At 36.8% G+C, this 25153-nt stretch overlaps 1 protein-coding gene across 1 annotated transcript; it reads left to right on the top strand.

Moving 5' to 3' along the window:
* The first annotated feature begins 12369 nt into the window (after window positions 1-12369).
* LOC139119679 (uncharacterized) lies at window positions 12370-16688 on the top strand. The gene is made up of 5 exons (XM_070683519.1): window positions 12370-12526; window positions 13798-13869; window positions 15261-15385; window positions 15543-15642; window positions 15912-16688. Exons 2-5 carry the CDS (start codon window positions 13836-13838, stop codon window positions 16055-16057), a joined length of 405 nt encoding a protein of 134 aa, XP_070539620.1. The 5' UTR covers window positions 12370-12526; window positions 13798-13835; the 3' UTR covers window positions 16058-16688.
* Window positions 16689-25153: the final 8465 nt, after the last annotated feature.

Here is a 25153-nt window from a genome sequence, read left to right as displayed (position 1 = left end):
TTCAATTACTGTGTTGAATAAAACTTGTGTTTCGTCGGCACGCTCGAAGGTTTGTCTGAATCATTACGGTTTATTTGCGCTTTAAAAACTGAACTTCCTTAAATGTGTGCTGTGAATTCAAGACATAAATAATCCAGTATTGAATTCGTCATTTTAAGTTCTAGATGATAGTTTCTGTACTATCGCATGCAGGTTCCAAATGCAAGACATCGACTCGTGGTGCAGGACAACCAGTTGACTTATGTGCAATATAGTTCGCAGATGATATCACTTGCATAAGTTCACGACTGTTATGTTTTTCTAATGCCTTGCGCTCAATGTTTGCAGTAAGATACTGCGAAATTTTGCAAAGTGAAACTGGCGAAAAAGATTGTTTTACACACGCAAAATACAGTGATTTCAATAGAAACGAGCTAAAAATTCAAAAATTTATTGCTGTGAACACTAAACAATTCTATTTATTTATTTAGTTAAAAAGGGTCAGTTTTGTTTATTTAAAATGGAACTGATACTTCATCATATTGAAGGACTGTCAACGAAAACTTCATTGAAAGAGTGGTTTATCGTTGTAGATGAACAAAACTTGACGGGTGCTATTATTTGAGTTTTTTGAGAGTATGAAGAGAATAATGATGCCATGAAGCCATAAACGGCGGTTTGGACAGATTTACTGTATACTCAATATTTATTTTGAAGAGCTCCTAATCTGTTTATAAATTTCGACAAATTGTGACAATCGAACCAAAACTCGTACCCTAAATTTGCTAACAAATACATGTTGCTAGGGCACTTGAAGGACACAAGGCGAAATGTTCTTTTCGAAAACCAGTGGGTTGAAAGTTTTGGGGAGCGGGGGTGCTCCCATAGATAATAACATCGAGCGTACGAAGATTAAATTGAATTGTAAATTTGCTCAGCGTCACACCCAGTATTCTTCAGTACTGGCGCTCTATCGTGGACTTGTTACCAGCTTTCATATTTCCATCGCAGCCTCTAACTATACAGTTACAGCCAGTATGCGCTCTGTTAAATACAGATTAAACAAATGGCCTTAGGGTTGGCCGGAAGCGGTGACGGGAATTTTCGGTCGAGTCCCGAGAATCTGGCAATTCAAACGTTGTAAATGTTACATTCGCCGCGGCGATTCCCTACGTTGTTGGCGCAAACACAATGGAAGGCCGATATGAAACTGCTGATGATCTCTTTGCATGAATGGGTGGAAATCATGCTTGTTTGACAAATATTGATAAGCACCATTTTCTAGATTGTCGGATTCAAGCTTCCCCTTTGTAAGCTTAATAAATCTGAAAAAAGAATCACTCCAAACATCCCACTGGCAAATACTTTTAAATAAAATATATTGGATAGGAGATTTATTGTCACATTTACCTTAAAACATCGTGAACAACAGCTTTTCCGACAAAGCACTTGCATATTCCTCGAGTGATAATATTTTCAGCATTTTGGCATAGTTGCTTTCGCAAAGAATGAATAATATTGTTATGAAATTTTTTTTGTTATGTTTTTAGATCTTTCACAATAGTCTACCCAAGCAGGACTCGAACCCACGTCCCCCGAATACATTTCGGATGCTCTACCAACTGAGCTACTGGATCAGTATGAATTACTCGTGTTGTTCCTGTCACTTCGATGGGGCTCTCCATTTCACATGCGTATATAGTGAGTTTTTTGCTAAACTCATTAACTAATCTTTCTGCCTAATGATCCTATGAATTCAAAAGGGACTCGCACAGAAGTCACCAACTTAGGAATTGATTTTTGGTAATAAGGATCAGTCACACGAGTGATCAAAGCCATCAATCGATTATGAAAAAAACCAGAACAATGTAATTTTTTGGGTTTGGGTCTAAATTCAATGACATTAAACTTGAAACTTAAGAACCGATATCATTAACATAGAGAACAAATTGAAGCGGACGTAACTGAGACCCTTGAGGTACACCAGAAGTAACTTAACTCCATGAGGAGAAGTGCCCATTAAGGACCACACGCTGCACTCTATTACTAAGATATGTGTGGGAAAAATTCAAAATGCTACTATCTATCTATCTAATCTATCTATCTATCTATCTATCTATCTATCTATCTATCTATCTATCTATCTATCTATCTATCTATCTATCTATCTATCTAATCTATCTAGAAAATTTGTATAGCGCCAAATATCCAAAGTTAAACAATGCTCAGTGGCGCTTAGAGTTACAATGAAAATGCTCTCTGGAAGATGTAAGTTTTTAAGCGTCTTTTGAAAATGTTGACATTAGGAGAGGTTTTTATGTCCAGGGGCAAAGAGTTCCAAAGGACAGGAGCTGCTACAGAGAAGGAGCGGCGACCATAGGTAGTCAGATTCCATCTAGGTGTGTGCAGAAGGCATTTATCAGATGAACGAAGAACACGTGATGAGGCACAAGGTGTTATTAAATTCCTGAGGTATTGTGGAGCTTGTCCATTCAGGGCTTTGTAGGTAATCAGCAAAAGTTTGTATACAATGCGATGATGTACTGGAAGCCAGTGAAGTTGCATAAGTATGGGGGTAATGTGGTCGGATTTCCTGGTCTTTGTAACAATCTAGCTGCTGAATGCCAAAGTGTCAAAGTTTATGGAGTAGAAGTCTATAAGTCAAAGGCTTTGCTGAAAACAAGGAATATAGAATCAACTTGGCGACGATCATTGATAACTCTGGATAAATAGTTTGTGTACGGTTGGTAGCAGTGGGCGTCCCCTAAAACATCCGTGCTGATTGCAGGTCGGTGCATTTTGCACGTGATTATAGATGTGGGGAAAAAACAGCTTTTCAAGAACTTTACTAAATATATGTACTCACCGATGGATTTTAATTTGACGCCTAAACAAAGCATGGTCAGTGATAGGTCAGAAACGCTGTTCCACATATCACAAACACCAAATAAGTTCATGTGTAACATTTTGTTTATCGGGTCCTCAACGCTAATTTTTAGTACGACTTCAATCGTGAGTTGAGCACAATCACCTAAATTTTCTAGACAAAGCATAAAGTATAATAAATTGTGATTGAAATTGATGTCATTGACATTGGAGTGAACAGCAGAGTCGACGCACTTGACAAGAGCCATTGCTGCTTCATCAGCGACATATGAGAAAGAACTATCATATTAGAATTTGAGTCTTGTTCGTTGAGTTTTAAGAGAAACTTAGTTACTTGAACGGAGAAATCTGAATATTGGTTATGAAATCGTTAACTTTACTGTATACAAGATTGGTTAATAATAGTGTACTACTGTCATTAAAATTGTCTCGGTTTTGGAGGAGAATCGATAAAATTAAGAAATGATTCCCTTAGCTATGAGTACACAACTCAGCTTTTTGGCAGTTCTATGTCATTCTATGTCATTTCTTAGCGAATAGAATGTTCTGTGCATGTAGCAAAAAACCGTACATCAAAAAAGCCAGAAAAGACACAGAACGAAGTGAAGCTTTTAGTAGGGTTGTGGACTAGGTTTCCCCTCGCCTAAAGGGGCAGAATGGGCTTGATGATTACTGCAAAGTCCTAACCACTGTCAATGGCGGCGAACTTGAGGTTGGGCGGCAATGTTAGCCGTGAACTTCGTACTTCCTCCGTGTGTTCCTGGCGTTACACAGGCTAGTCAGCAAGTGAGCATTTTTTTCTGTTTATCTGTGATTTCATATAATAGTGAATAAGTCAGCATATCAAAACTAGACTGATATATCAAATTGGCAAACATATATATATATTACATGGATATACTAGGCCTACATTAGGTAAAAAATGAGAACAGTTAACAAACGCCGGCTACGTACAAAGCTGGGATTGAGGTACGGGCCGCGGTACGGGCAGAGAGAATCCTTGACCTCGGGACGCTTGGGCTTACAAACAGGCGAAGTCGGTCAATTTTTGTTTAGTGTTATCCCATTGGCCGGAATGTTCTGCGCCTGTGATGCCGGACCCTTGTCCATAAAAGCGGAGAAAACATCAGTTTTGTAGTCATTCAGGTAACTTGAACTGGACCATTGATACATGTTGTACCGTCGTGACGATTGGCACCATTCTGAGTGTAACACTCGTCGGACGTGTGATGCATACTATGGCGCAGTCAGTGTCAGCTTAGAGCATATGGACATACGCGAGTGTGTTCATGTAAGCCGTGGTTTGAGTGACTGTGGGGATTAAATACTCGAAATTACCGTGTGTCGCAACGCATTCTTTTCATTTTCGACCAAAAATGGTGACTTGGATATTTTACAACATAACATGCACTTTTAATAGTTTGCTTGTATCCGTTTCAACTAAATGGACAAAGGACACGTCGCTAGGTGTTGCCGTTCTCAAACTACCAAAAATCCAGTCGTTTTGGACTGACCGGGTGGGAGTGTAGAAAATTGCTTAGGTGAGCCAAGTGTAGAATTTGGCATTACGTGGAGATAATTTGTTTGCGTTCCGACCAACCTGATCCGATGCATTCTTTGAAGTTTTATCGCCCTCGTTCACGCATATTATAGGCATGGTGGTAATCCAGTTCTCAAGGCCTAAACAGGATAACCACCACGTAAACATTTGCATGGGCAAAAGCTGAAATGAAAGCAAATATTAGAGTATATCACCTGGGGAAAATGAATGACGATGTTGTCTCGCGGTGAACACCGACAGAAAATGTGAATCAGAATAATGCTGTTGTTATTATTACTGTTATAAATCTTTATTTAAACTCGATAACTCCATAGGTGAAACACCTCTTTTCATGAAGGTCGATGATAAAAAAAAATTATATTACAGCACCAACTTGAAAACACAAAAAAACACAGAAGTATAATGGCAAGAAAAAATATAAAGAGGTACCAGACAAGTAAATAGAATACAGAAAGTTGTTAAAAGATTTCTCAAAACTAGTCAGTGACTCGGAGTCCCTGATTGATTTGGGGAGATTGTTGTATTCATCCACACCCGCAACAGACAAGGTGTTTTGATAAAGTAGTGCGCGTGCTTTGGGAACTTTAAGGAGGTTCTGATTGGAGAACGAAGTTGTGTTATATTTAACATACCATGGACGCCTTTATTCCTTAGATTCTAATTTTGCCCTTAAGAATTATTCCAATTTAAGGTAATAGAAACATGTCTGATCACTTCACAATGCTGTGATTCATATTATTAGTGAATTGGCATCATTAAAGTGACTTACAATTTAAAAAGACCCCAGTAAGTGAGAGCGTAAGGAGCAAACCTATTAAATGCGTTTATATTATTTCATAAAAGGCTTGTCACAAGTTTTTGGGCAGTTACAAGTGCAGCTGGCGTTTGCGATATTAATTATACATATTTTTAAATAACGACATTTCTATTGGTAAAATGCTTGCCATAGGAAACCGAATGCTTTAACGGACAAACGAAATCCTTGTTGTAAACGCTAAAGAATATTAACTTTGAGATCAACCACCTACTACAAAGCAGCCTATGAAATGTTTAACCCGAAGGGCAGCGCCACCATTAAAACGTACTAAGTTTGTCACATGACAGTTGCCTAACAATTGCAAACTACAACGACTAACTTTCACTCAACGACTCACTTGTGCCATAAAATTCCGTTCTAACAGTGTGCGTTTTGAAAACAGAATAATCGAGACGTCGTTTGAGAAGACCATATTTGAGAAAGGTAAGCTTTTCTAGCCCTTTGCACCAACCGAAACATAATCTGAGCTAAGATGTAATCCGAAACTTTGAGTTGAGAAGTCCAAATTGTCTCAGATTTTCTGTTCAAAATGTAAATCAAGCGAGGAAATTAAGGTTATTATTTTCATTCAAATAAGAGAATGAACATTCGAATCTTTGTTTTCAAAAGCTCCATGTAGGAGATTAATACAAAGCAGTACGAAATGTGAAAAAGCAATCATCACGGACAGTTACTTAGTCAAATTCCTACCTATTGAAATTCTGGCATGGAATGACAAAAACGGACTTTAACTCGTGCGCAGGCCTGCCATGGTATATCGCCAATATACCATGGTTGTTATAGCGTCTCGACTGTTCAGATCGCAGCATTTCCGCCATCAATGTACTGGTATGATGTTATAAAACATATTACATTTGTGATTATTTACGACAGAACCGTGGCCCTTTACATTTTGAAAATAAGAATTCTATAATTTATACAGCTTGCATAAAACAGGAAAATACTTAGCATGCACATGACAAAGAAACCGTTGACATGTTATCATAAAAGTAAAACAATGAAAGAATTCAGATTTATGGGTACAGCAACAGACGATGAATCTTGATATGAATGGACTTTAATAACTTAACGGTAAATACACTTTAAAAAATATAAATATTATTTGTTTTATCACCTGAATTACACTCAGTTCAAGAGGCATAAACATCTGTATTGTGTTCCTGATTATCTAATGTGTTGAACGCCGCAAACAGTAGAGGACTGCATATTTGTTTTTCGGGAAAAAAGTATCCAAATGAGGAGTGAGAGAAAAATAAGCTACCAGTAATCAGAGAGTAAAAAAAACTGAACAGTGGATCAGGTACGAAAAAATGCAACCTCTTTAAATCTTCCAGAACGCCAAGTATATCAAACGGTCCATCCCTAATACGGCTACGGCGTAGTCATAAAATATCACTCTTGGCTCCACCGGCGGTAGGGTTAATAGCGTCCCATCGCGCATCGGTTGATACCGTGATAGAAAATTATTTTAAGGTAGAACGCACCTCGGGGACAGAAATTCGGGCCTTCAAATTTTATCAATTTTCTTCTGACCTACCACTTGTGGGGGCTCATTTTGAAGCTCTTGGCGAAAGAAAAGTTTTCACCGTCTTAGTTTTTCGAAAATCGAAAATTTTATTTTTTCCCATAGAGTTAACACAGGGATGGCGGCCATTTTGAATTTCAAATATCGAGAAATCGCAAGATATTTGTCTCTCTAGTACCAAAGTTTGCACGGTGACCCCTGATTTTTATTCTTGCTTTGGTGAGAGAATGGTTGAAAGTTTCACTGAGGAAAATTTGAGCAAAAGTTTAAGTCTTTCACTTTCGAGGTGCATATTACCTTAAGCAAATACTACTTGAAACAACCGCGGTTTTAATTTTCGGTCACCCGTACGCAAGTCTTTGGAGGTAAAAGAATCTAAATCCGTGTTAGTAGCTCCGTAGAATTCTCCTTATATGTGCATAGACGCTCGTTACGATCATGGAGCCAGAAGCGGAATTGGGTCACCATACTTACTGTAAGGCAAGCATTGTGGATTATCATGGTCATTGAATGTTCATTGTATTTCCAATGCCGTTACAAAAGCCTTAGCTAGGTTTGTATAGTTCCCCTGTTTGATCATGTTTACTCTACCCAGCTGAGTAACCATGGTTTGATGCACGTCAGTATTTTGTTTGTAGCCTATTGTGACACGGGTACGAAACCCCAACCAGAGCCGAAACGCCGCCAACCTTAACGATGAATGCGTTTCACACTCACAGCAGTGAAGGAGTTCATGCAAATACGTCAAATACGAACGCACTGTTTGAGGCCGCATTGCTGCTTCGGGCACTGACAAATAGACAATACAAGCGCACCGTCTAAATTGATCAGGTTAATCCTTTTAGCGCCAAAGTCAATTTTTGTCCCCTGTACAAAATAGGTCAATGGACATTTTTGCAGAAATTTTGGTACAAAAGTGTAGCCAACGAAATGTACTATACATTTAGTCAAAGATTATCAAAAACATTATAGAAAAATTCATAAAAGTAAATAAAATGTTGTACTAAAACATTGGTCAGAAAAATTGCAGCTCTCAAAGGGTTAATTCTTACCTGTTTTGTTTTTCGCAATATGTAATTTGCTGTTCGTAACATGACACTTTTTAGGGACGAGATCTGGTAAGATGGCAATTGTGTGCTTTTGACAAGGTTCATTTCTGCATAGGCTTTCATTAATGTAGTGATGTTAACGTTTTCTTGCTGCTTTCAATTTCTTGCCGAAAGAATAACTTGTACAACTTGTACAACGGGTATTTCATCAAAGAAGTGCTACGACAAGTACCTATCAACATCTTAATATCGTCAGCGAACTTGCTAGGTAATTAAAGTGTTTGAGTGTTTAGATAGAACACAAAAACTGAGGTTCCGACATAATGATCACGTTGATGATATCAAAACAGTTTGCTGTTAGTTAATAGGTCAACACACCGTTGACTCCGTGTAGACAAAACATGATACAAATGAATGCAGACGGATGCTGTTCAGTTTTCAGCACACGTATATACACACGTGAGCTAATGTCGCAGTGATGTCTGTCTGTCTGTCTGTCTTTCTGTCGTCTGTCTATCTGTTTCTCTGTCTATTGGTGCGATATCTCAAGAACGGCTTATTGGATCAAAATCAAATCTGATACGTAGATTCAGTTAGTATATAGCAAGAACTGATTAGTTTTTGGTCGGTAGGGCTTGCATACCTTTTGCTCATTTGCATAATTAATGATTTTAGAAAAAAACGAAACGGATAGACATTGAGAATGACTGCACACATTCTGGTGAGATTTGCTAAAAATGTTAATCACATCAATATATATCAAATGTGGAAAGAATTAAGTTTTAACATTAAATACCATGTCTAATTTGCATATTTAATGAACTTTCCTAATAAGGGATATTTATCTGAATTGACCTAACCAAAGTTGACGAAACTTACCATGTACATTGGAGATACTATGATATAACACTATTGGAAGTTATTCAGCATTTGTACTTCAGGCAATTCCTAATTTGCATATTTATTGAATTTTTCGAATTAGGGATATATATCTCGATTGAAATATATATCTCCAAACAAAGTTGACGAAACTTGCTACGTATGTTATAGATACTACGATACAACAATATGCAAAGTCATTAAGCATTTTTACTTTGGCCAATTCTAAATTTGCATATTTTATGAATTTCTCTAAACTTGTGTGCAACGTACAAAAAGTCAATGTAATATATACGCCATTGTCCAGGCTATGTGACTGTAGTTGTAGCAAGTTTGATGTCCGGACCACTCGTAAAATCACAAAACATCCTTTCACTTCGCTCGATGATATGCCTATTGTTATAAGATTGGGTCGAAGTTTATGGTGGCGTATCTATAGCGAAGCACCTGACTCATTCATAAAAAGGAGACTAATGTTGGTGGGCGAACATTTTTTCACTCAAATATGTCTTAATATATCGTTTCCGAAACAATGTTTTTCGCGGTCGTTTTAAAAGCTGAATGTTAATTCTAAGTTTCAGTGTAATTAAAATTATTATTGTCCGCAATGTCTTCATTTTAGTAGGCTATAGGGTTACAAGCCTACGGTTTGGAATTTTGACGATTTGTGAGACAAAAAGGTTACAAAGTCATACTTACACTTGGTTCAAGTCGGTGAATTTTTAAAAAAATAAAATAATTTATAGTAGTTCCTCTTTTCTCTCCTATTTCGTACAAATTAAACCTATTCCTAATTTGGCAGCCCTGACCATGTTTTCCCAGCGATACAATAGGTTATCTATGAGTCTGCGCAGTAGTGAGTTAGTTTCTGCCGGGTATACATTCTGGGTGAAACTCCTGTATAGCGTTCACCCCACTCATCACATACACTCCACTCATCGCGTCCACTCTACTCACGCGTTTAACATGAAAATAAAACACAAATCATTGCGTTTATGCCACTCAAACATTCGCCAATTACAGACTTGGACCAAGTTTAAGTCATACTAAACAAAGGGGACGAAACTTCAGCTGTGGAATAACAGCTAGGCCAAGCACTGTGTGCGAGTTTCTGGAATATCAAGGGGCGGCAACTCTGCATATCGTTCAGTATATTGTTGTTGTTTGCGTTTAATTCATGGCAGTGTGTACTTTATGTTTCGCTGTCTTGTGTATAGCACAAAGATGATGGCGAGAGTCTTCAGCTTTCGCTGGCCCCTTGTAGGCGGCGTAACCAAAGCGTAGCACTTTCGTCATACTCGTAGCCTGGCCTTTGGCTATGTTGTGTATCATCCAAACGGGGGATCTAATTTCGTCCATGCATTTCATCGCGACTGCCGATATATTACTTACAGCATTGGACACCCGAAACGAAGATTTTACAGTGTCTATCCCTAGGGAAAAGAAAACAAAAAAGTGGCATTTTTGAATTTTTCCTGTAAATTTGACTTCAAATGAACTGGCTCTCTTTCAATGTATAATAAGACATATTCTATCAGATTTGGTCTCCGGTATACCTCCAAGGTCTAATGTATCACGAATAAAACCATTTAGTTTGCAAAAATGTAGCAACTAATCACAAAGTATACTGTAAGTTGACAGACTTTAAAAGTGTCTATCGTATACTGACGGAGCTTTTGGCTTATCGGTAACTTTTGGTGGCATGATCACCAGTGTCTTGAGTGAATCCGAGCGGAAGCTACTATTTTTAGTGTAATTTCCATTTTAATTTGCTTTGTAGCAAAATGGGAATCTGAGTAAGCGGCTAATAATCACGTATTTGAAGATAAATAACTGCAGCTATATTACATGAAAGAGACCTCAACTTGGTTTTAAAACACTATAACTCATTTGTCAGAACTCCATAATCGCAAGATTTTTGGCCAATAGAAAACATCCAAACAAAGTGGCTTTACTACGTCTAGTATTTATTATGACAGATCTGCCATGGCCACACGAGCAAGTTCTTCACGGGAGAACGGATGGGCTTCTTGTGGTTTGGAAATGGAAAACACCGGTCAGTCTTTAACTGGTTATAACGATTATTTTCAGTAGCTTAACCAAAATTTTGTTGGACTGAAAGATATGTTCTCTCACCAATTTTGTTTTTCCTGAAATGTTATTGGCAAATCATGGCTTGGCCAGCAACTCCGTAAAACGGTAGGATTTGCTGGTTAACCGGTACACTATGACTTTTGATCTCGGTCAAAGGTTATAGAAGTCTAAAATGAGGTCCCAACATTACGAGACTTTAGGTCTTTAATGGAATCTGGTATTTTGTGTAAGGCCGCACATCCCTACCGCTTTCTGAACAAGTGACCCCCCCTCTCGATGGCATCACTGATTGTGTTTTTACTAGTACAGTGTTTCCTTGGAGGGGGTCTGACTCTAAATTTGCGCGGCTAACTGGCTGAAATGTTGCCATTTGTTGCTGAATTAATGCTGCAACGCTGCTATCCGAGACAAGATACCTCTTCGTGCCATGGCAGGGCTGTGCACGTGTGTTACCGACTATAGGCTGTAGTGAGAAGCCTATAGCCTGTAACACATAGCCTTGCAACGCAGAGCTAAGCCTCCTCCCCCAACAAAAAAGTTTCTGGCCCTTGACTTTCAGCAAAAGTTTTCTTTTTTTCTTTCTTTTTTATTGCTAAACTTGTTCGTTTTGCACTACTGATGCAACAGCTATTATCTTTTATCACTGCCTGCATAATATTTCAGTTTTCTTTTTAGCATTTTGGACATGTTAACAAGGATATCAAGGATAGCTGTACTGATGAGTAAGTAAGACCCCCCAGAAATGGCATAACATGCAGGTTATGGCATGACGTGCGCGGTGACCAGAAACAACTTTACTTGTTTCGAGTGTCTTGTGTTTTAAGTAATGTATCGGCGGTCACGATGAAATGAATAGACGTAATTAGACGCTCCATTTGGTAAGAGGGGTACCTTCGTTATATAACATCCTTTCCGAAATGAGCAGCTACGTAATGATCGGGCTTATCGATTAATTATCTTTCCATGACGTTTTAAAGAAAAACTTAAAAAGGGTACGTCCTTATCCCGTTTTACATTTAGATTTTAGGTTAAAGGAAAACCTTTGGAAGCGTTTAGCCATGGATTTCCCATGCATACTTGATAGACATCTGTAGAAATTGAATCCACAGAATGATGTGTCCCTCTAACAAACACAAAGTAGGCACGCTTTTGCGAAGGTTCTTTGACCTAAAAAACCGTGTGGAAAACTACCCGTCACGTCATAGTAAACATTATTGTGTCATTTGAATAAATGAAATGGCTCGGTGCACCGAACCTTTTAAACTGAGGGCCGTTTGTACTTTTCATTTCCACGAGTGCCAAATAGGGGTGAGTGCAGGGGGACGCATATATCGGCTATTTGATGGAAAAGCATCGCGTCGAACACGATCGCTCCCCCACCCCAGGGAGAGAGGGATAGGAATCAATTTTACTTTACAGACAATGTTATGAGCCAATTTATTAGGTAAGCGAAGTTACTTCTCCAACTCTCCAAGAAAATCATGTGATAAACCATTTTGGATAATCTGTCATGTCGATTGAATATAGCTGGGGGGTACAAGCGATTAAAAGCACTGCGTGAAATTGCGAGATCTCGCGGGCGTATGGGCAAATCGAGTTTTTGTAAACATTATGAATTCTTAGCGACTTATTACTGCACCTTCATGTTCTCGATCGTACAGAGAACGAGAGGGCAAAAAACCGCATCCTTCTTAAATCTGCTATTCGAGAACGGCGGTACGAAAAATCTGGGAAGGGTAAGTGGTCAAGTTGCAAACATTTTACTGTACAGTAGTAACAATGATCACGATGACAACGCGACTTGTGTTGCCTATAAATATCGATGTTTGCCGTTTGAGTTTCTCACATAGTAACAGCAGTTACTCTATTGTCTGTCTTCAGAACTCATATTTGAGTTCAGCAGGACAAAAAGACAAGAGGCCTGGGTTTTCAACGGCTCAATGCATATCAAGTCAAGCAAACCGATGATATTTTGGGGGAAATGATCATGGAAGAATGGATATTTTTTATGTCAAAAGATATCGCGCTTTATAACCATATTATCTCATGCTCCGCGCGCCATTTTTAAAATTAGTGCATGTTGCTATGCAAGTGTAACAAAGTTTCTCTTTTGCACTTGAATACGTCATAACATTTAAGTTTATTAAGTTTGACGTCAAAACAAATCAAGCTGATATTGTGCCGAACAATCTATTCTCGTGTCGAGATTCGAAAAATTCAACACTTGTTTACATATGGATAATCTTGTTCGTTTCAGTCATTGCCGAAAATTAAAGTGACCTTGTACGAACAATAAAACCAAATAGTATTCGTATCGTTAATTGCAACACGACAGAGCTGTTGCATTTATAGTGATCTTAAGACAGAACCCATAGCTTTCAGGATCAGTTCAACTTCAAAAATCGTGGATTATTCTATTTCAATTAATGCTCGACTCACACCGTAATGTTTTACCTTTAAAACATTGATAATGCTCATATATGTATAGACGAGGCAATATTACACATGAATTTTCAGAAATTCTTAAAATTATACAAAGTAACATTTGCCCTTATAGATAAGCTCAACAACTAAGCAGGTTTGGCTTATCCCACTTTAACAACAGACTCTGTATTTTGCCACATGTAATTGAACCCTTTCACCGCCATAGCTTCGCCCAAACCCATTGTTATCATTCGCGAGGGAATACGAGGTTAGCAGGTTAAATTACATATAGGCAGGTTGTGCCAATAGGGGATAACTCGTCCAGTAATATTTAACTAAGAGCAGTGGCTTGTTTTTATTGTTGTAGGCTCATGTACATTGTCTTATGCGGAAGTACAAGACAAATTCTGACAAGAGAGAGAGAGAGAGAGAGAGAGAGAGAGAGAGAGAGAGAGAGAGAGAGAGAGAGAGAGGAGGAGAGAGAGAGAGAGAGAGAGAGAGAGAGAGAGAGAGAGAGAGAGAGAGAGAGGTGGCACGTTAAAGAGGAATTATCTCTCGCTTAACCGTTATTTTTTCGTTTTAGATATTATAAGATTGAACACGTCGACCTACAGGATCACAATGTCTGGTGTGGTTTTATTCATATTAATATTAGGTAAGTCACGGAAGAAATTATCGCGAATTATGATTCTTAAATGTGCTAAAAAACAATGTAGATGATACCACTGCATTTTACTTACATTCAGTTTTCAAAAATGTCTACATCTCGCCCAAAAGCACATTTTGAGAAAAAAAGCCAGAATAAAATACTATCATTCCCTAGTTATCTGGAAAACGCTTCAAAATTACAAGAAAAGGTTATCATTACGTCTCTACATTTACAAAGTCAACGATCAATGTTGTCAACGTCGACAATATATACTACTTATTAATTGTATACCCCTTTTTCCTGCTCGTTACCTGCTGAAAGCTATCGAACGGTCAGTGTATCATTCTACCCCTCCCATATCTATCTATCTATCTATCTATCTATCTATCTATCTATCTATCTATCTATCTATCTATCTATCTATCTATCTATCTATCTATCTATCTATCTATCTATCTATCTATCTATCTATCTATCTATCTATCTATTATCTATCTATCTATCTATCTATCTATCTATCTATCTATCTATCTATCTATCTACAGATAGCTAGTTTTCTATCTAATATACGTATACATGCGCTTTTATACATTCTTTACGGCGGGAGTGCTATGTATGCCTGCACAAATAAATATTTATATTCCTGCATGTTAACAAAACCACTTCTGGTCATTTTGCTCTGTTTAAGGGATATAAATAAGCGCCAAAACACTGATGAGACGGAATGAAAGGCCAAATATCCTTGACATTTTAGATGAATGTGAAACGTTTGAAAAGCTTGCAAAATTCCTTGCCGGTTTCTAAAAAATGAAAAAAAAAACTTCAGAACGACCTCAAACAAAGCACGTCAAACTTCAACTGGCGAGAAAACGTACAGCTTGAAAAAGTGAAACACTGGGAAAAAGACATATAATAATCTACAACAAAGGTGTTTGCCTCAAAAACGCAAATATCCACCTTTGTCTGGCAATGGAGCTAGATTAGTTGGTGGAGGGAGGATAAAAGTGTAGGAAAAACTAAACTGCCATCTGCTGATTTGGCGGTGTGAGTCAAATGAGGCAGAACAATGTTGTGATTCCCCTCTTCGGCACAAATGAATGGAACTCCATCCGCCATAGAGGGTGGTCTACACATGAAAATATGAAAATTGCAATTACGTGCATAACTTGCTTATATCGACGCTACTATTAGTAAAAGTGGTGGTAAAGACTTCGGAATTAGATGACAATCTAATATGTTTTTTTTGCATTTTATTACATGACGAGTCATAAGATAGGCTTTGTTGTCGATATTATTATGCCCGACATCTTAGAAGTATACGCAAACATAAACTATTCAGTTTTAAAGTATCTATGGCCATGTCACACATAAGGTCAATTTGTTGTACAATTTTATAGGTTTTGCAAGCAACTTGAGTGTTGCCTTGAAGTGTTATGTGTGTAATGGACTTGGTACTGGTTGTCGAACTGAGTTTGAAGACACAAAACAGGAGTGTGGTTCCAGCGAGTCTCATCGTTGTCAAGTAAGTTAATAACGCACCTGCTCTATAAGTCTGCCTTCCTCTCTATTTATCAATATATAGTTCCATGACTATATTAGGGATTGATATAATGTGTATTTGTCAAATGTGCATCTGTACGGCGTGCCTTAAACATGTTATTTCATTTGGTATTTCTCAGGTTAGTCGAACTGAAAATAATAGGATGTTGACAGCATTCAGCAGGAGTTGCATCGCTGTCTCACTGTGTAACGATGGATGTTTGGAGGCTTCGAAATACGGTAATGAAATAAGCTCATTCAATGCATGCAAACGATAATTCACAAGGAACAACGACCTTACAACACATACGCTCATTTACGGCAGTCTCAGAACGAGAGCACAACATTTTTACTGTTATCTGTGTACCTGAAAAGAAGTATATTTTTTGAGTTATGAAAGCTGCTAACGTACAGCATTTGAGTTATTTGTCGCTCTCTTCATTCTATAGCAGCGGCATTATTACCATAGCATGATAAAGCTTTCATATTTTTTGTTTTTAATATTTCAGATACCAATACTAACGGTTGTCAAGAATGCTGCGACACAGATCTGTGTAATACGGGAAACAGCGGAGTGTTGTTCCCACCCGTAATACATCAGCTGGTAGTATGTATAGTTATGGCTGTAGCGATGTCTGCGATTATGTCGAAGTGAACGGCTAGGGCCGTACTTGCCAATCGGTTGAGGTTTTCGTGAGTGATATTTGATGAGTTTTCTTCTCATATACACAAGCCATGACAACGATTACCGTGAAAAGCCAAATATTTGTCTCAAAGTGCTGACTTAGCTTTAGATTTTGTTTTAATTCGGACAATCAATGGATCTTGAAATTTCAAATAATGATTTAATCTGTTTAACCCAAATCAAAAATGAAGTTTATTGATCGTTTTTGAGATACGTCAGTCAGGTTCATTTCAGCCTAAAATTCACAAAAGTGTAAGGGACATTTCGAAAGTCCCCTGGCTTAATAGTCGTCAATTGGAGAAATTTTATACATTTTGTCTAGTTTTTTTATAAAAGTTGCACACAAATAAAACTTTTTTTCAAAAATGAATCAGAGCTAAGAGATTTACAATATGTTTGTTTTGTTTTTGTTCTATGAAAACAATATTTCAGTTTTCACACAATTCTATCACTTTTTAAAATTTAAGCTATAAAAATGTCTAAGTTTTACACTTAACTTACATATACACCCACCTTATTTTCCTGATTTAGTTCCAATCGTATTGTACTTCCTCAAATGTGTGCCAGGAATTCAAGAAATAAATAATTCAGTATTGAATTAGCCATTTTCACTGCTGCTGATAGTTTTTGTTCTATCGCTCGGGTGTTCCAAATGCAAGACATCGACTCATTGTGTAGGACAACAGGCTGATTTATCTGCAGCATTGAATGCCTTATAAATGTCGCTAATTTAAATCTTGTGTATAAGTTTACGACTCTTATTTATGGAAATGCTTTCAAATGACTTGCATCTCAATTTACATTCAATATTAGATTGCGAAACTTAGCGAAGGAAAACTAATGTCAAGGATTCTTGACAAATATGGAAGTCTGTGATTCCAACAGATTAAAATTGCAGAAATTGGGAATGCTAAAAATTCAAGAGGCTTGAACACGTCATAACAAAAATTATTTTGAAGGATTACTTTATTTTTAATGGAATTGAATGCCTTTTATGAAATGAATGTCATGGAAAGTTGATTGACAATGTGAATTTATCTTTGAAGAAGGACATAACTTGGTGAGGGTTGAAGAAGGAAATAACTTAGTGATGGTTATTATTGGTTTCTTTCAGATTTTGATGATATATCGATAGAACGAAGGCATGACATTTTTACAAAATGATTCTACAGTAGGTATTTATTTTGCTGCACAAACCCAAAGCATTGATTTCCCAGTAAGTAGATTGGTAGTGTACTTGAAGCACGAGGCGAAATCTTCTTTTCGATAAACGACTGGGCTCAAAATTTTGAGGAGTGTTGCATCCAGATATCATGCATAAAATGCATTGTTTGTAAACAAGACAGTATCACATGCAGTTATGACGACAGCATCACTTTCAAACTTACCGCTGAATCGATATCGTGTCCTTGTCATCAGCTTTTATACTTCATCGCAGTCTCTTACTATACAGCTACTACCAATTTGTGCTCTTTGAAATAAAAGAGTATTGAGCAGAGCTGAGAAAAGTATTCAAAGTAGATTCATGATTGGGTACACGAACAAGTTTTAAACTCACATATAATTATCTGAAAGCGGTGACGGGAAAGTATGGAAAAGAAGTGTCCCAATGTTCACTCCATTTCCTTTTTACTGTAGCATACTATCTCTATCTACTTCTTCGGCAATCCTGATACCTATATAACTAGAATGACCACTTCATTAATTTTACAGGGACGTAAAGCATTATTTATTAGTAATGCTTTTGTTTTTTTATATAACAACCAATACTGCTGCCCGGGCTGGTTAATTTATACTCTTCATTTGAATTGAGATTGATATAAACATTTTTGGTTCTTTTGTATGTAATTTTTTGACTTATATTATTTCTTTCCCTAATCTTATTTTTGTTCTTTACTTTTTCATTGTCACGTTTTTTTTTGCAGCTGTATTGGTTATACGCCTATATGCTTTCTTATCATTTGTCGCATTTTCACAGTTATTTAAAAGTGTGGTTGTTGGCCATATTACGTGTGTTGAATAATTCGCTTTTGATATTTATTGTTGAAATTTGTCGTTTACTGCTCTATTAAAATACAAAATATATCTGTTCATTTTTTGACATAATGCAGCTTGTGTAAAGAGTTGCACAATCACTCAGTACTTATGGAACGCAATATGTCATGGCTATAGTAGTGAAAATGTTCTGGACAATCGTGGAAGATATCACAAAATGACTTAATAAAATTCCATCGATTGATGAAGTGGATTAAAGAAGCGCACAAAATCGGCTGCCAATATCTTATGGAGAGTCCATATACATTATACTGTCACTATAGAGTGACTCATTTTTTCGTGTCTGTTTGTGCATTGTGTCACACATCAGCGGCGGCGGCCTTCTGATAATTAAACTTTGGTGAATCTACGGCTACGGTAACTTTCTAGTAACTATTCAGTTGTGATATTTTGACGATATTTTGACGGTCTCTGATATGAACTAAAATCTCAACTTTTGTAATGAACCCCATTAGTTTAATACTTGTGTATTAGAAACACTTAGTCTAGTTGCAGTTGTATATGACAATTGCTAATGTAGAGACTGACCATTCAATGGAATGTCATGGTGACCATATACTGGACTATGATTATGCAAATGAGGTCGGTGATATCTGTTACCCTGAACATCATTATAAGCATGTTAGAAGCTAAATACGATACATGGAATACGATGCACATGAACAGGGATAGGGTACCAACTGTACCGTTACAACAATCAACAAATTGCATCTTTCTCTTGCTGTCTAAAAGACTTTTATTACGACTCTTATTACGACTGAACAATCTTCTTTTGTTACTTGTATGACTGCTTACCATGCACTGCTCCCCCTAATGGGCATAACTCGGCAGTGCCACAATGTACACTGTCACGGTTTACCAGATTTCTATTGCAAGATTCGGTAACATCAAAAGTATCAATGAATTCCAATCCATTGACCTTACCGCATATACATCGCGAAATCCGAGGAGTGCACAGGGGTCAGCGACAAGGATCACGTATGGCACAGCGGCAATAGTGTTGATCGCAAATGACGTAATTGTTATTTATTTATATTGAAAAAAAATAAATGTTTGTTCGCATTTTCCGCAAGAACGACAAAAAATAAGACCTGCTAATGTTACAAAGAATACTAAAGATCACACTAATTCAAAACTCAGACTTCAAGCTGCAACATTAGCCACGCAGCCAACAATAAAATTTGTCGCGAGCAGCGCTAGCTACATGTAACAAACTTGAAATCACGATCAGCCATACACAACTTTGCCGTCACATTTAAACATGGAACCATTATCTTGTACCATGCATAGTCGATAGTCATTTGTAGAAATGGAATGATTCTTTGGAAGCCATTTTTATGTCATAGCATATTATTGAGCATTTGGAACAAATGTTAAGGGCAAGGTGCATTGAACCCTATAAACTGACGGCAGTTTGTAATTGTCATTTTTCCGAATTACTTGCGAGTGACAAATACGGGTGAGTGACGGGGGATGCGTACATCGGGTGTTTGATGGAAAAAACATCGGCGGCGGACACCCCCCCCCCCTTGAGAATAGAGAACTCGGAATCAGCGATGCTGCTTCTAAGACTCTCTAAGAAAGCATGTTGATGAATTAGTTGTCTTGATTTGTTTAGAAAAGGGACACAGGCGATCATACATGGAAAGCGGGAGCAAAACACCGCATCCTTCTGCGATCAGGTGTTCGACAACGGAGCGAAGAAAAGTCTGGGGTTAGAGTGGGCGACCCGCGATTTTTTTACGAGCAGTAGTAACAAGGTGCTTCGCATAACCCTGCTGAATGAAAGCTCTCAATTTTGTACTAGTATTTTTATGTAAGAAATATTCTTGCCTCAACTATTTAAGAAATTAGAGTACCAGTGCACTGCTAAAATGATAAAGGAGGTTAGATATTCAAGCCCCCCTTGATTACTCCGACATATATGGTTTGTCTATGCCAGGGTTAAACACCGGCACACGCGTAGCATGTCGAGGTTGGACATGTATTTGCTTGATTCAAACTGCGAAATAATGATAAACATACGAATTTCTGACATATCTTAGAGATTAATTCTTTCAAATTTTGCAATTTTTTAAATCATTTATTTGTCTTCCTTTGGCATCATAAAACCCAAGAAGTTCACATGGTTAGCGACGATGGTCACGTATAACAGCCATCGACAATGGTTGTAATAAAAAGGACCGAGATGACCAAATTTCAATAAAATATGACAACATCTCGAAATACTTCGAGTTTGTTTTGTTAAGGCACATTTCTCACAGCAATTACAATTTCTTAGACTGCTGTCATTGTATCCCCACTTAATATAGAAAGTGTCAATGCCTTTGGTCAAGTCCTTCAAGCTATATACGCCAAACTGTAAAGGCTCATTAGCTATACAAATAATAAATAACCTGACATGAAAATGCAAAATATCTTCGCAATGATGCAACATAATTTTCTCATCAATATACATAAACACGATTGCAACTAATTTAGGATGATTGAGAAGTGAAGTGATATCGTTTTAATCCGCAAGTGTAAGCGCATCCGCTTTTAATTTTGAATTATGCATTTGATTTTATGAGTAATTTGTACTATTGCAACATTCAGCAATAGGGCACCTAACAATTTTGAGAAATTTGAAAAATATGAAGATCCAATTATCCAAAATTAGTTCCAATCTGTTCATAGCAAGTGTCATAAACGTTTTTAGAGTCCTTCAAGTCTGATATCTCTGATTGCCAAAGGTAAAGTTGATTTAATATGCATATCAGTGATTAGATGTTCTAAAAATATAAACCGACTGTTGGTCACTATAGTTTCTTCAATTTTTAACTTTGCATCTCTACTGTTCATAGTAAGTTTTGTCAACTTTGGCCATGTAAATCCAGATGTATATCCCTAAAAAGAAACGTTTGTAACACGCAACGTAGTAAAAAAAAACCGGGTAAAACAACCTTCAATATTGTTGTAGTGAAAATGCTAAATGACTTCCTTATTGACCAAGCATCATCAATGTGCATAGCATGTTTCGCAAACTTTGAACAAGTTAATCCAGCTAAATATTCCTAATTAGGAAAGCTCATTAATATGCAAATTAGGAATCGGCTTAGGTAAAAATGCTTAATGACTTTCAATAATTTTGTATGGTATTATCCTCCATGATTCGAGCAAGTTTCGTCAACTTTGGTCGAAGCATTCAAGATATCTAACCCTTATTAGGAAAGTGCATAAAATATGGAAATTAGGAATTGGTTCAGGGGAAAATGCTTAGTAGCTGTTTGAATTGTCAAATTATAATATCTTCAATATAATTACTAAGTTTCCTTACTTTTGTTTGAGTCAATTCAGATATATATTCCTTATTGAGAGAGTTCATTAAATATGCAAATTAGTAATTAACTGTCATGTTATTCCCATACGTCGTTCATGGCGAATAAATCAATGCGCGATCAACATTTATAGCAAATGTCGTCCGATCTGTTCAGCTGTTCTCATTGTAGGTCTGTTTTTCTCATATACTTCATTATGTCAATGAGCACGAAATCTTCCAGCCACACCAACGTTAAACCTATCACTTCTTGCCATTCTCAAACAGAATATATGCATCAGATTTGACTGTTCTGTAGGGCATTCAACATGCAAATGGTTAGATGACTTCCACAAGGTGACCTTTATAACGAGGTGGCTGTTCTCTAAGGGTGACAGCTAATCCAGTTTGACTGTAAATTGATTACTATGAATATTCAGGTAAACAAGAAAAGTAACTCGTATATTTATTAGTTTTGTTGGTCTCCATATTTTGTACAGCAGGAGCAGACAGTAAACTGCCATTGTTATCATCAGATCCTTAAAGTAAAGATACTTAGAATGTAAATAATATCAACATATTCGTACAACAAAACATTTAACTGTCATTGCATAGAATATATTTTTTGAAATTTACAGTGTGACAATAAAATTGACCATTTCGTACCAGGATTTCTATTAATAGCCATAGTTATGTCTCAAAATTCCATGGAAATTGCTCAAGTTCTATTGTGATCGTAATTTTATTTTGATATGCTGTTGCTACCTTGCTGAATGGGCTGCCTAGTCATATTTATTCTGCGCCAAGTATTATAGTTTTCAAATTTAGACCCTGATCTACCATTAGTATTCTCAAGTGACCTGTGCGAAACATCAGTGAATATTTTTATGGGTACCGGGCGCTATTTATTCTCGTATCTTATCTTTCATATAAATAGCGACAAATATTGCCTTCTTCAACAATAGAAGCAAAACAAGATTTTTCGTTTTTTTTATTGCAGCACAAATTTTCAAAAAAGGTTTTAAAATATCTCATGCTGAGTCACCACAAGAGTGTATATGTATCATGATAAAAATTAAAGATAAATGAATTTATGCTTTCAATGGATGCATTCATCATGAAATCGTGGTAAGACACTGTAATTTGTTTAAGATTAAAAGTGGTGCAGAAGTATTTGCAGTTGATTTTTTTGGCACTTTCCAAGACATTAAGATCAGAAAAAAAATTAAAACAGGTAGTCAACTTCAAAGAAATACACTGCAACTCCGCCTCCGCTCCCAGTGAGGTTAACAAGCGCTGAAGTTGAAAAATCATAAATCAAATCCAGTATGAATTGACACAATTGACATTTTCAAAGCCAGAAGTCAGTAAAAGCCAATCCATATCAAGGAAAGACATTCAAGCCAAACTTGCAGAGACCAAACTATTACATGACGATCGGAAATCGGCAACTTGGCTGCGGCTACTTTACCGTTGGGCCAACTCCATGTAATTCAATCCCCTTGATTAAACCGTTACATATGACATTTGCAAATGAAAATCGGCGATTTTCCTGATGACCGTTCAATCGATTACACGTCCTCAATATCACGAACGTGTTCTTCAATGGTAGCCTTTTCACTAACAGTCATCATAAAAGAATAATACTTTGGGGGATATATCAAAGTTCTAAAATGATAACTTACCAAATAGCGATGGTTTGGAATGACTTTGTACGTTTTGCGGGCAAGTGCACTGCACATTCAATTCTCGATGGACTGACGTTATTTATTCCTGGTGGCCGAGAACTAATGGTATGTTGAAATATTGGTAAGAATACTCGTTCAATTAGCTTCCATGAGATAAACTTACCTAACTCTATCTATCTATCTATCTATGTATCTATCTATGTATCTATCTATGTATCTATCTATCTATCTATCTATCTATCTATCTATCTATCTATCTATCTATCTATCTATCTATCTATCTATCTATCTATCTATCTATCTATCTACCTACTATCTATCTATCTATCTATCTATCTATCTATCTATCTATCTGTCTGTCTACTATAGATACCGTTTTCGGCGACGAAACATAACATAGCTAGCTGATACGTGCGGGGTAATTGTCTATCGTGTCTTGCCGCCAATAATTTGACCTGCGTGACCTGGGTCGTTTAACGAAACTGACCAAGGCCAAAGTATTTAAATCCTTTGTTTTGCGTCCCCGCCCGCTTAGGTTTTTAAGGTTTTCATGAAAAAAACACACACGGTGTATTTGAATAGGAAATTTTAGGACATGACCGCTTAGCTTTTCTTGACTAAAATTTTGTTACAATTTTTAGCTCACATTTGGTATACCAATGTGAGGTAATCGTATAAGCTGAATCAGTTCATTTGCATCCCATTTGCATGTCTGTCTGTCTGTCTGTCTGTCTGTCTGTCTGTCTGTCTGTATGTATGTATGTATGTATGTATGTATGTATGTATGTATGTATGTATGTATGTATGTATGTATGTATGTATGTATGTATGTATGTATGTATGTATGTATGTATGTATGTATGTATGTATGTATGTATGTATGTATGTATGTATGTATGTATGTATGTATGTATGTCCGTACACGTCAAAAACAGCCAAAATGGCAGAACCTACTGTCTTAGTATTTGGTGTACAGGTGCAGCTAGGGGTGGAGATGTGAATTTGTTCAAATGAACTTGTCAGTGTCAAAAATATGAAAATGAGGGGAAAAAAGGAAAAACCCTGCAAATTGCTAAAACTCTGTAACCATTGGTCAGATAGGGTTGAAACTTTGTGTGCAGGTTTCTTTAGGTATTTTAAAGTAGGTGTTTAAAATTTGGGATGAAATTTGCATGTTTCTATTTTTCAGGTAATTTTTTCAGTTTTTAGTCAAAAAATGTTTAACTCTGAAACCACTCATCTGATTGCTTTGAAAGTTGGTATACATGTTCCTGAGGATGACCTCAGTCAAGTGTACACAAATTAAATTGAAATTTTCATATTTGTAATTTTGGGGCATTTTTCCGAATTTTTGGTCAATTTTTTTTTTATTCAAGAATAACTAATCTGATAGCTTTGATATTTGGTATACAGGTTACTAAGGTTGATCAAAATCAGTTTGATGAATATCATGAAGATATCCCGAATTTTATATTTTTGCTAAATTTTTTGGTTATTTTTCTCATTTTAACTAAGGTAAAATTTCTTCTTCTCTGAAACCACTAGCCCAATTGCTCTCAAATGTGGATTGGACGTTTGCAAGGGTGTTACCCTTCTTATTGTTGAAATTACGACAAAATTGGATATATTACTGTTTATTGGGCAATTTTTGTCATTTTTGGTCAAAAACTCGTAAAAAATATTTTCATTTTAAAGCCCCTGGACAGACGGCTTTTATATTTGGTGTACAGGTGTCCAGCCCCAGGGATGACAATAGTCAGATATGTGGAAATTGTCCTGAAATATACAAATTTGTATTTTTAAGACAATTTTGTCACATTTGGTCAAGAAAACGTGTTCTCAAAATTACTTGTCTGATAGCTTTGTAATTTGGTACAAAAGTCCCGAGGGATGTTATTAGATAAATTTTCTGCTCAAAGTGTTGGGAAACCCCAAAATAGTTATATTTTAGGTAATTTTCTTTTGTGACCTTAAATGACCTACACCAACCAAGGATTTGTTGTTAGACAGTTTCGAAGGCTGTGAACA

Source organism: Ptychodera flava, chromosome 2 (genome assembly GCF_041260155.1).
Source record: "Ptychodera flava strain L36383 chromosome 2, AS_Pfla_20210202, whole genome shotgun sequence".
Lineage (NCBI taxonomy): Eukaryota > Metazoa > Hemichordata > Enteropneusta > Ptychoderidae > Ptychodera > Ptychodera flava.
The sequence above is the reverse complement of the archived record's forward strand: the minus strand, read 5'-3'. Positions and strand labels throughout refer to the sequence as shown.